Source organism: Bos indicus, chromosome 7, assembly GCF_029378745.1.
Source record: "Bos indicus isolate NIAB-ARS_2022 breed Sahiwal x Tharparkar chromosome 7, NIAB-ARS_B.indTharparkar_mat_pri_1.0, whole genome shotgun sequence".
Taxonomy (NCBI): domain Eukaryota; kingdom Metazoa; phylum Chordata; class Mammalia; order Artiodactyla; family Bovidae; genus Bos; species Bos indicus.
This window is the reverse complement of record NC_091766.1, coordinates 17,484,110-17,496,753: the sequence shown is the minus strand read 5'-3', so window position 1 is coordinate 17,496,753 and position 12,644 is coordinate 17,484,110. Positions and strand designations below refer to the sequence as shown.

Here is a 12,644-nt window from a genome sequence, read left to right as displayed (position 1 = left end):
ACCACTGAGGTACCAGGAAAGCCCAGCCATTTTTTACAAAGTCCCTACAGGACCTGGGCTCCTTCTGCCTCATGGCCCCACCCTCCCTGAAGCCCTTGGAGTCAGAAGGCAAAGGAGGGAGTGATGAGGAGGGAAACCCTGGGGGGTTTGCATGGACCAGACCCAGAAGTGGCACCATCACCTCCATCCTTATTCTGCTGGCCAGAACTTGGTTATGTGGTCCCATCCAACTGCAAGACAGGCCAGGAATGTAGTTTAGCTCTGTGCCAGGAAGGACAAGGAAGTGGGTTGGGTGCATATGGAGAAGGCAGTGACAAGAGGACCCCTAGGTAATGCCTAGCTGACTTCAGTGATGTAGCTTTGGAGGGGGCTGGCTTTGAGGAAACCTCTGTGAGATGAGGAAGGAGGAGGACATGGACCAGAGCCATGGGGAAGGATTCATCTGGGGACAGAGTGGGGCCTGGGTACAAGGAAATCTCAGCCCAGTGGGTTGGCTTGGGTTGGGTGGAAGACCTCATTTAAACACGCCCATTAGGGCTGATGGGGATGGAAGCTTGAGAGAGTCAATATTTGGTGCCGTGCCTTCTTTCCCATTCCATTCTATTCTGTTCACTGACTTCCTCTCTGGGCCCAGTACCGGGAAACATCACCCTTCAGGACTTCAGGGAGGATGCTGGAAACCCCTAGCCCTTCCCTTGCTCTCAGCCCTCCCATGCATGGATCCCCTTGGAGCAAGAGGCAAAATCTTCAGCATGATCCATAATAGCCTCGGCATTTGGTGTCTGCCTGCCTCTCAGCTCTCATCTCCTCCCTCACCCTACTGCAGCCACATGGGCCCCCTCACTGTTCTTAGAACCCACCAGGTACAATTCAGCCCCAGGGCCTTTGCACTTGCTGTCTTTCTTCACAAATCACTCTTCCCCTCAGATACATACCCTGATTGTTCTCTTATCTCCTGAAGGTTTCTTATCAGAGAAATTTCTGCTGCTTTCTTTATATGAAATTGCATCCCCTGCCCTGTCTGCCCCCACCCCCACCCCCACCCCACCACAACACCTTCCATTCTCTTCCCTTTCTAACTTTTCCTCTGTAATACTTAGTGGGTCTTCCCAAGTGGCTCAGTGGGAGAAGAATCTGCCTGCCAATGCAGGAGATGCAAGCTCGATCCCTGGGTTGGGAAAATCCCCTGGGGGAGGAAATGGCAACCCACTCCAGTATTCTCGCCTGGAAAATCCTATGGACAGAAGAGCCTGGCGGGTTATGGTCCTTGCGGTTACAAAAGAGGTGGACATGACTTAGTGACTAAACAACAACAAAGTAGTACTTAGCACTTGCTGACTTACCACTGATTTTTTTTTTTAACTTAAAAAAATTATTTACTTATTTGGCTGTATCGAGTCTTAGTTGTGGCATGCGTTGTGGTGCCCTGGCTAACCCAGGGCACCGTGGGCTCAGTAGTTGTGGGGCAGTGAATTAGTTGCCCTGCGGCATGTAGGATCTTCCTGGACGAGGGATCACACTTGTGACCCCTGTGTTAGAAGGCAGATTCTTAACCATTGGACCACCAGGGAAGCCCCAGACCTACCACAGTTTTTTGGCTTATTTGGTTATTATCTGCTTCCCCCATTGGAATATCAGGGGAAAGCTTTTTGTCTGTTTGGTTCACAATTGTGTCCTTAGTTCTTAGGACAGCACTCAGCGCATAGTAGGTGCTTAATAAAATTGTTGTTGGTGTTTAGTTGCTGAATCATGTCCAACTGATTTATGACCCCATGGATGATATAACCTGCCAGGCTTCTCTGCCCCTGGGATTTCCCAAGCAAAGAATACTGGAGTGGGTTGCCATTTCCTTCTCCAGGGGATCTTCCTGATCCAGGGATTGAATTCTCATCTCCCACATTGGCAGGTGGATTCTTTACCATTGCTCAGGCGGATTCTGAGCCACCAGGGAAGCCCCACTCAATAAAACATTGATCAGATATTCATTCATTCAGTCATTCAATACGGGGTCAGCACCCTAGAAACCATCAGCCGTCTGCCTCTTTTTGTAAGCAGAGTTTAACTGATACAAAGTCTTGCCCACTTGTCACATTGTTTGTGACTGCTCTCTCTCTGTGACCTACGACAAAGACTCTATGACCTGCAAAGCCAAAAAAAACCCAAACTACTGTCTGCCTCTTTACAGAGTTTGCTGATCCATCTCTGATTGAGTAGGTATTTGTTGAGTGCTTATGACTAGGTAGTGGTAGTTGGTAACCGGTGATTGAGAATGAATTACCTGAGATCATCCTGGCTTTACTAGTTCCAGGCTATGTGACTTCAAGCAGTTGCCTCGGCTTTCTCACGTTTGGTTTTCTTGTCCGTAAAATGGGGCAAATGAAGCCGATGATGATAGCAATGATAACAAAAATAATAATGGTGATGAGGCTGCCACCCACCTCACAGGCATTTCTTTGTACTAGTTCGTTCCACTCACTGGGTGATGGAGAGTCCCACAATGAATGAGACACAGACCATATTGCAGCTCATGGAAACAGATGAGGAAGTAGGCAGCTATGACAGAGTAACACACTCAGTGATGGGTGGGTGGCACCCAGGGCATTGTGGGAGCAGAGAGAAGGGAAGTCCCAGAAACAATCAGGGTAGGCTTCCTGGAGGAGGTGACATGCCAACTGACTGTGGGAAGTCCGGGTATATTTCAGGGGCCAAAAGGAGTTCTGTTTCTCTCTTACTAAAACTAACGGTGTCAGGAAGTGGGGAGGACCCGGGGGTATGTTGGATGGGCATATTTAGGTTTCTAACAATCTCACTATATTACATTCTAACAATCTGACTACATTGCAGAGATGGACTGTCCTCCTCTGATATCAAGGATGGTGTTCTGAGACCTGGACTTTAAGAGGAACATGAAAGTCAGGTCCCTTGGGGGAACTGTGTTCTTGAAGAAATAAGGGATGTTCAGTTGGAGAAGTTTAAGGTTTGAGGAAATTGTGAGCTTAATCTGCAGAAGTTTCGAGCAAGAGTTTTAGATCTTGTGACAGAAAACCCAACTGAAACTGGCTTAGTCAAAAAATAATATTTATTACCTCACATAACTGAAAAGCTTGGGAGAGAAGGCCTATATGTCCAGCTGGATCCAGGGTCTTGACAATGTCTCAGAAACCCTCCTCTCTCTACCCATTGCCCTCCATCTCTTAACTCTGTTTTCTTTTAAGTGTTTTCCTCCATCTTAGTCATTCTTTGCCCTCATGGAGGTAGATATGAGTGTCCAGATATTCCAAATTTTTATTCCCACAATTCTGTGTCCAGTGGAAAATGAGAGGGTCGATTTAATGGCTCCTAAACCCCAGCTCTCTCTTTCATTGGACATGATCATTTGGGGGAGGGGGTGATATGTCCAATCCTGAACCCATTGCTGGGAGAATGCCTGGTCTGATTGATCAGGCCAGATCACACGCCCATTCCTGGCATTGGTGAGGGAGTCAACTCTACCCAAAGGAACTAGACTGGGGGAAGGGCTGTTTCATCCCGGGGAAATAGAGGGATGGTTACCAGAAAAGCAGGGAGAAGTCAAGAGGCAGTTGATCCATCGATGTTTATCTTGGTATCAAGTGCTAAACTGAGTCCAGAGTTTCTCAGTATCAGTAGTGCTGAAATTGGCATTTCATTCTCTGTCCTGGGAGCTGCCTATGCATTGTAGGAAGTTGGGTAGCATCCCTGACCTTCACCCACTCTTCCCCCCTAGGGTGGGATCAACAAAATGTCCCTGGGCATTGCGAAATGTACCCTGGTGGGCAGAATTGCCCCTGGGAGAACCACTGTTTTGGAGGGAGTGAGCTTCTTGTGTCCGGAAGGTGGGTGGGGGAGGGAGGTGAGTAGGGGGAGGTGGGTGGTACAGAATCTAAAGAGAAATGAACAATTAATTACTGGCTGGGGTAAAGATGAGATTGAGAGCTTCTTCAAGTTAGATATTCCTTTATTTTATTATCCGGCGGCCCGCACTGTGCTGATGACTGGGGTGATGGGAAGAAACACCACAGATTTCCTCTCTGCTCTCCTGAGTTCGTGGCCTCATGGGAGAGAAGGCTGCCTGTGTTCTGTTTTCTGTGGCCTCTGTAACAAAGTTGCAAAAACTGGGTGGCTTGAAACAACAGCTATATTGTCTCAGAGTTCTGGAGGGCAGTGGTTGGAAAGCAAGGCGTCAGCAGCATCTTGCTCCAACTCCAGGCTATAAGGCAGAATCCCTTATTTGCATCTTCCAGCTTCGACTGGCTCCAGGCATTCCTTGGCTTGGGGCAGTGTTATTCCAGCCTCTGCCTCCATCTTCACGTGACTGTGTCCTTTATGTCTGTCTGTCTGTGCATCTCATAATCTGGAATAATCTCCTCACCTCGATATCCTTTACGATGTTTTGCAAAGTCATTTTTAGAAAAATCGAATCCACACCCTCTGCATTGGAAGCACAGGGTCTTTTTTTTTTGGCTATGCTGGGTCTTTGTTGCTGCGTGGGCTTTTCTCTAGTTGTGGCTAGCAGAGGCTGCTCTCTCCTTGTGGTAAACAGTCTCCTCATTGCAATGGCTTCTCTTGTTGTGGAGCCTGGGCTCTAGGGTCATGGGCTTCAGCAGTTGCAGCATGTGGGCTCAGTAGTTGCAGCTTCCAGGCTCTATAGCACAGGCTTAAGTAGTTGTGGGGCATGGGCTTAATTGCTCTATGGCATGTAGGATCTTGCCAGGTCAGGGCTCGAATTTGTGTGTCCTGCACTGGCAGGCTGATTCTTTACCACTGAGCGACCAGGAAAGACTACCCTCCATCCTGGGCCCTCTTTTCCAAATAACATCACGTTCACTGGTGCCAAGGGCCTGATGTGGATGTATCTGGGGACTTTCTTTCAACGCCCTGCAAATCGATAAAACACAGTAGTCAGTGTTGCAGACGGAATTAATCAAGGTTCAGGATGCTGAAGAGCAAACAGAGCGGGGTGGTCAAGGAAAGCAGAGAGCTGAAGAATGAGGAGCCAGCTCTAGGAAGCATGGGGGCAGGGACGAGAAAGCCTGTGCAATGGCCCTGTGGCAGGCAGATGAGAATGAAGAATCTGCTGGCTGAAGAAGGTGAGCCAGTGAAGGGGGAGTGGAGGAAAATGATGTTTGGGAGGAAGGCACTTCACTGCAAAATGCTTTGGGACTGTGTATGGAATTTAAATGGGATTGGAAATCTTTGGAGGGTTTTAAGCTGCTCTAATGGCAACCAACTCCAGTGTTCTTGCCTGGAGAATCCCAGGGACGGGGAAGCCTGGTGGGCTGCTGTCTATGGGGTCGCACAGAGTCGGACACGACTGAACTGACTTAGCAGAAGCAAGCTGCTCTATGGTGACCGGACTCTAAAGGCAAAAGAGGTGGCAGCAAGGACCTGGGAGGAGGAAGTTGATGGAGGGGTTCCATGGAGCAGTGATGGGGGCTTGGACAAGGAGCTGGGGACAATGCATCTGCCTCCCATTTTGGGGGGGGTTGGGCTGATCAGACTTGCTGACAGATTGGATGGAAGAGGGCTGGAAATAAATGAAAGGAGGAGGCCAGATGATGTCAGGCAAAGGTTGTAGCTTAGGGACCCACACAAATGGGGTATCATTTGCTGAGATGGGAAGGCTGGGGGAGACATAGCTTTTGAGGAGTTCTGATTGGGCCATCTGACCCTGGAGTTGGGAGGCAGCCCAGCGTGCTGGTTAGTGCAGTGGTTCCTTTTTTTTTTTTCAGTCCTGACTAGGGATTGAACCTGGGTCACAGTGCGGTTGTTCTTAACTGGGGGTAGGGAGGAAGCAGCTCTGTCCTACCAGGGGACATGTGGCAATGCTTGGAGATGTTTTGGACTGTCACTACTGGAGGGAGTGGTGTGGTTCTGTGTTGAGTGGGTAGAGAACAGAGGTGTAGCTATTTGTCCTCTTGTGCCCAAGGCAAAGGTCTGTATAGTCAAAACTATGGTTTTTCTAGTGGTCATATATGGACGTGAGAGCTGGACCATGAAGAAGGCTGAGTGCTGAAGAATTGAGGCTCTTGAATTGTGGTGCTGGAGAAGACTCTTGAGAGGCCCTTGGATTGCAAGGAGATCCAATCAGTCAATCCTAAAGGAAATCAACCCTGAATAGTCATTGGAAGGACTGATGCTGAAGCTGAAGCTCTAAAACTTTGGCCACCTGATGCGAAGAGCAGCCTCATTGGGAAAGACAATGATGTTGGAAAAGATTGAGGGCAAAAGGAGAAGGGAGTGGCAGAGGATGAGATGGTTAGATAGCATCACTGACTCAATGGACATGAATTTGAGGAAACTCCGGGAGATAGTGAAGGACAGGAAAGTCTGGTATGCTGCAATCCATGGGGTCACAAAGAATCAGACGCAACTTAGCAACTGATCAATAGCAAGAATGCCCAAGATAGCTGCCCAAGTATCAGTTTTGCAAAGACCTAGAAACCCTGTTTGAGGGCCATGGACTCTGGTTGCCTGGGTGTCTGGGTGCCAGTCTTGACTTTGCAGTCTTGGATGAGCTGCTGAACCTGTGACTTGGTTTCCCCCCTTTGAATTGGGGGTAAGGATAATACCTACCTTATAGGCTTGTAGTGTCAGGGGCCAGAAGGATGCAACGTCAAGAGACCTAAAGAGGAAAGTGTATCCACATCCAGGTCTTGGTACTTGGAATTTTTTTTTTTTTTTTTGGTAAATCTCCATCACCTGTCACTTTGATAGTTTGTTAATCCTCACTAAAGTGTGAATGACTGGTAGTCATAAATTCCTCTTTCCAGGAGAACCTTCCATCTTCCTTGGAAACTGAAACCCTGTTGTAAATGAATTAATTAATGATTTATTTTGGCAGCACCATGTGGCTTGTGGGATCTCAGTTCCCTGACCAAGGATTGAACCTAGGCCACGAGCAGTGAGAGCACAGAATCCTAACCGCTGGACTACCAGGGAACTCCCCAGGTTTGGGTACTTTGAAAACAATAATTTTAATGAAATGGATGGGACTAGATTCAGAAAGTATAATGAATAACAACAGAAACAGGTCTCACTAACTGAGCACCTACTTACCTGCAAGTGTTGTTCTAAGTACTTATGACTTAGGCACCTCCGTGTTTCAGTTATCTGTTACTGGGAAACAGACCAGCCCAAACTAAGTGATGTATGTCAATAACTGTGTTATCCTTCTGACAGATTTAGTGAGTCTGGGGTTCAGATGGGGCATGGTGATGATGGTTTTTTAGCTCTGGGAGGAGAAACCTTGAATATTCGGGGGCTGGAAGCACCTGGAGCTTTCTTCACTCTCTTGTGGGAGTGCCTAGGCTAGGGTGACTTGAAGCTCTGCTCAGCTGGAGCTCTTGCCTGGAAAACTGGCATGTGGTCTCTCTATGTGACTTGGGTTTCCTCACAATATGGTGACTGGGCTTTCACGGAGGAGTGTGGAGAGACGGCAAGTGTTTCTTAAGAAACCAAGGCAGAAGCTGGAAGGTTTCTTCTGACCTAATTAGGAATCATATGGTGCCACTTGGCTGTGTTCTCAGTGACAAGCAAGTAGCTGAGACCAGCCTAGTTTCAAGGGGTGGGGAAACAAACTCCACCTCTAGAGGGGGATTTGACAAGTCACACTGCAGAAGAGCATCCTGGATGGTGGTATTTTTGTTGCCATCTTTGGAAAGCACAGTTATTAATAATTTCGCTGAGTCGTATCCGACTCTTGCAACCCCATGGACTGTAGCCCGCCTGGCTCCTCTTTCCATGGGATTCTCCAGGCAAAAATACTGGAGTAGGTAGATGTTTCTTTCTCCAGGGGATCTTCCCGATCCAGGTTTCCTGCATTACAGGTAGCTTCTTTTACTGTCTGAGCCACCAGGGGTGCCCACTACTAAGGTAAGCCAGAGAGTAGTCATAGACTGGAGAAAAAAATAGAAGGAGGTAGTAGGACCAGGACCCTGGGGTCAGAACCATTTAACAGGAGCTAGACCTTCAGGCTAAAGCTGTCTTCAGGGAGCTGAGGCCATGGAGGAGGTGTATTTGCTGCTGGAGAGGCAGAACAAGAGAAGGAGAAATACCCTGGCTTCTCTCTTCCTTCCACCCTCTGTTCTCCTGCCTGGGCCTCCCATTGGCTAGAACTAGCTGGGAGGAAGGGTGCAAAGGCACCTGGGAAATGCAGTTCCCTTTGACACAGAGCCAAGCAAAGGAAGGACAGGTAGGATCTGAGAGCAGGCAGGCTAATTACCCTCAAGTGACTGCCTCTTTGTGCTCGGAGTGTTATCTCAGCTCCAATCCTTTGGCCACCTGATGCAAAGAGCTGACTCACTGGAAAAGACCCTGATGCTGGGGAAGGTTGAAGGCAAAAGGAGAAAGGGGTGGCAGAGGATGAGATGGTTAGATAACATCTCCAACTCAATGGACATGAACTTGAGCAAACTCTGGGAGATAGTGGAGGGCAGAGGAGCCTGGTTTACTACAGTCCATGGGGGGGTCACAAAAGAGACATGACTTAGCAACTGAACAGCAACAGTGTCTTAGTTAAAGAAAGCTCCTCTTCTTGCTCTTTGCCTGAGAATCAAAGATAAGCAATGATTTTCTTTCCAGTGGCAGGGCCCTCCTAAGCTATAATGGCTCTACTGCTTTTGGACTCTTGTTCACTCTTAGATCAAACCCAGATCTTGTTTCTTAGGACTCTCCTTATCACATGTCTCCAGCTAATCGTCTTCCTTCAGATAACCCATCAGAGATCTGCCTCTGTGATTACATCGTCAGCTTCCTCCAAGTTCCCTCTCACCGAGGAAGAACACCCACAGTGCTTTCATGACTCCTCAAAGGATGGAGTTTCCAGAACTTCTCCCTGGGGGTGGCTGTCTTGTGGTTATTTGCTTGGGGGACCCAGAGTGACCCCCAGATGTTTGCAGCATCTGAGCATCCCAAGAGAGGTGGGGCTGTTGCCGTCAATCTTAGCTGTGATTGAGCAGGGGACCAGGGGAGAGTTGGAGAAAATGCTTCAAAAGACATCAGTCATTTGTACTTGGGACTTCCCTGGTGGTCCAGTGGTTAAGGCTTCACCTTCTAATGCAGGCGGTGGGGGTTTGATCCCTGGTCAGAGAACTAAGATCCCACATGCCTCATGGCTGAGAAATCAAGACATAAACCTGAAGCAGTGTTGTAACAGATTCAATAAAGACTTAAAAATGGTCTATATCAAAACAATCTTTTTAAAAATGTTAAAAAAAAATAATTTGTGCTTCCCTCACAGGGACTCTGGGAGATAACGGCAGGATGGTGGGATGCTCCCATGGCAACACTTGCCCCGTTTCCCTCACATGGCCCCAGTTTTGGTAAATCAGCATCGGATACCACCCGTGGCTCACTCCCTCCCACTCCCCCTTTCTCACTCTGCTCCAGCCACTCTGGTCTCCAAGCTCTTCCTTCAAAGCACCAGGCAGGGTCCAGTCTTAGGGTCTTTGCACTAGCTGTTCCCTCTGTCTGGAAGGGTTTTCTTCCAGACACCTAACCAGATTATTCCCTCCTTCAAGTCTCTCTCTTTATTTTTTTTAATTTAAATACTTCTTCTTCTTTTTCGGCCGCTCTGGGTCTTTGTTGCTGTGCGCTGGCGTTCTCTAGTTGCAGCAGGCAGGGGCTACTCTTCTTTGTGGTGCGCGGGTTTCTCACTGCGGTGGCTTCTCGTGTTGCAGAGTGCGGGCTCTAGGCACGCAGGCTCAGTAGTTGCGGTTGCCCCGAGGCATGTGGGATTCTCCCGGACCGGGGATCAAACCCGTGTCCCCTACATTGGCAAGTGCGTTCTTAAACACTGGACCACCAGGGAAGTCCTCCTACAAGTCTTTATTCAAATGTCACTCTCTCAGTGAGCCTTCTCTGGCCCCTTCATTTAGAATGGCACCCCTTCCTGGCATGCCCCATCCAGTTATCCTACTTACTTTTCTCACTTAATATTTACCACCTCCTAATAAGCATGGCACCCCACTCCAGTACTCTTGCCTGGAAAATCCCATGGATGGAGGAGCCTGGTGGGCTAGAGTCCATGGGGTCGCGAAGAGTCGGACCCAACTGAGTGACTTCACTTTCACTTTTCACTTTCATGCATTGGAGAAGGAAATGGCAACCCACTCCAGTGTTCTTGCCTGGAGAATCCCAGGGATGGGGGAGCCTGGTGGGCTTCCGTCTATGGGGTCGCACAGAGTTGGACACGACTGAAGCGACTTAGCAGCAGCAGCAATAAGCTATATGAATTCCCCAGGTCGTGCAGTGGTGAAGAATCCACCTGCCAATGCTGGAAACACAAGAGACATGGGTTCGATCCCTGGGTCAGGACAATCCCCTGGAGAAGGGAGTGGCAACCCATTCTAGTATTCTTGACTGGAGAATCCCCATGGACAGAGGAGCCTGGCAGGCTACAGTTCATGGGGTTGCAAAGAGTAGGACATGACTGAGGGCGCACGCACACACACACACACACAAGCTATATACACACTCATGTAACACATTTGTTGTCTGTCTCCTGCCAGAATGTCAGCCTCATGGAGGCAGGGATGTAAATCTTTTTTTTTCCACAACTGTATCCTTGGCATTTAAACCAGTGTTTGGAACATAATAGTTGCTCAATAAATATTTCCCTAATCAGTGAATGAGTGGCTAAATGATCAGAGACCCCTTTCATGCTATTCCCTTTGCCTGGAACACTTTTCTCCCACCTCACACTCTAAAATAATGTTTACAGTAAGTCCCCTACATACGAATGAAAGTCCCCATTCTCTGTAAGTCTAACTTTTTCATAAGGGCAACAAAGTTAGACCAGGTACCCAAAACTAACACAATTTGTTACATAGTGCTGTACTGTAATAGGTTTATAATACTTTTTACACAAGTAGTGGGGTTTCCCACGTGGCGCAGGGCTAAAGAATCTGCCTGCCAACGTGGGAGCCATAGGAGATGCGGATTCGATTCCTGAGTCGGGGAAGAGACCCTGGAGAAGGGAGTGGCAATCCACTCCAGTATTCTTGCCTGGGAAATCCCATGGGCAGAGGAGCCTGGCGGGTTACAGTCCAAGGGGTCGCAAAGAATCGGTCAAGACTGAGCGGCTAAACAATGACAACTGCTTGGTGTCTGTCTCGCTACTAGACTGTAAGCTCTGTAGGGACAAGGTTCTGTCTTAGCCACCGCCCAGTCCCAGGATTTGGCATACAGCAGGCATTCAACACATGCTTGCTGAATGAAAGTGTGGCCCTGACTGTTGGGTAGGGGATAGAGTGGAGATTCGACTGGTATTTTTATTTCCATGGTGAGGATGAGGAAACAGAGGAACCGGGGAGGTGCAGTGACCCATTCAAGGTCCTTCAGGTTGCAGTTGGCTTGGCTGAGAGTCAAACCCTGTCTGTCTGATCCCCTGTACTGGTAGTGAGATTGTTGAATGCGTGCTAGAGTGGGAGGGGAGGGGATGGGGAGAGAGATGGGCTGGAGCAGGGAGGGTTTTGAATGCCAGGAAGAGGCGTTTATACTCAGCACCTCTGCTTGCAGGCTTCGAAAAGGATGCACAGCACGCCCACCCTCTCTGGTCTGCAGGAAGAAGTCTTGCGAGCTCAAGATTAAGGGGCTGCACGGGCTGAATGCGGCGGGGCCGCCCTTTCTCGGTCTCCCCCGAGCAAGCCCTGGTAACAGGCATTTCCTGTTTCCGGTCGGCTCCCTGGGGCTGGGGTGGGGGTGGGGGAGCTGGTTTCTGCTTGTTTGTGGGCTCGGCTTTGGCTTCTGACTCTCCTGCTTCATGTCCCCTACATCCCGTCGCCCCCAACTCCAGCACCCCAAGGGACCTCTATCGCTGCACACCAGTTACCCGAAAGAGGGTGATGAACTGGCCGACCTTTCCAGCCCTTTCTTTGCCTGGGGCAGGGCTGTGATGGTGGGGGACCTGCAAGCAAGGGGGAAGTGTCTGGGTGCTGATTTGCATATGGGCGAGATGCCAGCCCAGCTCTGAGGTTCGGGTGGAGGGAGGAGGGGAACTGAGGGTTGCCCCCCCTCTTCCCCAGCAGGGAGGAAAAAAGTCTCCCAGGCCACTTCTGCATTTAGTCAAAGGGCCTCCTGTCCTTTGCTACCTTCGCCCACACTTCCGGCTACCAGGAAGTCCTTCTAGTGGTCTAACCTCAGTCACTCCTGCTGTCGGAGGGAGCCCCTTTCTTCACCTGGCCCTACTCCAGCCCAGAGAGCTGATGAGTCATACCCTCTTTCCCCTTTTGAGATGTCACATGACTGGGTGGGGGGTGGGGCGAGGCTTAAGGCTCAGCTGATCTTCCTGAGGTCAGCAGAGAACTTCCTCCCTCAGGCCAGATGGGGCCATCTGTTCTGTTGTAGGTCCTGTCTGGACTCATCCCACAAAGGCTGCCAGGCTGCAGAGTGGTACATGTGGTTCCTGTCACATGCTGAGCCCCTCAAACTGCTCAGTGGTCTTTCCCAGCAGCAGGGTCTTTCCCAGTGAATCGGCTCTTCGCATCAGGTGGCCAAAGGATTGGAGCTGAGATAACACACTGAGCTCAGAAAGTCAGTCACTTGCTCAGGCTCTATGAGGGTTATTAGCCTGCTTGCTCTCAGATCCTACCTGCACTTTGCTTTGCTCTGTATCAAAGGGAACT

At 49.4% G+C, this 12,644-nt stretch overlaps 1 protein-coding gene across 2 annotated transcripts in view; it reads left to right on the top strand.

The window, feature by feature from the left end:
- Positions 1 to 12,644, top strand: part of VAV1 (vav guanine nucleotide exchange factor 1) — a 63,611-nt gene that overhangs the window by 7,048 nt on the left and 43,919 nt on the right. Inside the window, exon 1 of one of the 2 annotated variants that reach the window (XM_070792957.1) lies at positions 11,613 to 11,672. The exons of the other annotated variant lie outside the window; for it this stretch is intronic. Coding sequence (XP_070649058.1) covers positions 11,628 to 11,672 — 45 coding nt within the window. The 5' untranslated portion in view covers positions 11,613 to 11,627. Of the gene's footprint in view, positions 1 to 11,612; positions 11,673 to 12,644 lie in introns of those variants that run through there. 2 annotated transcript variants of the gene reach the window in all.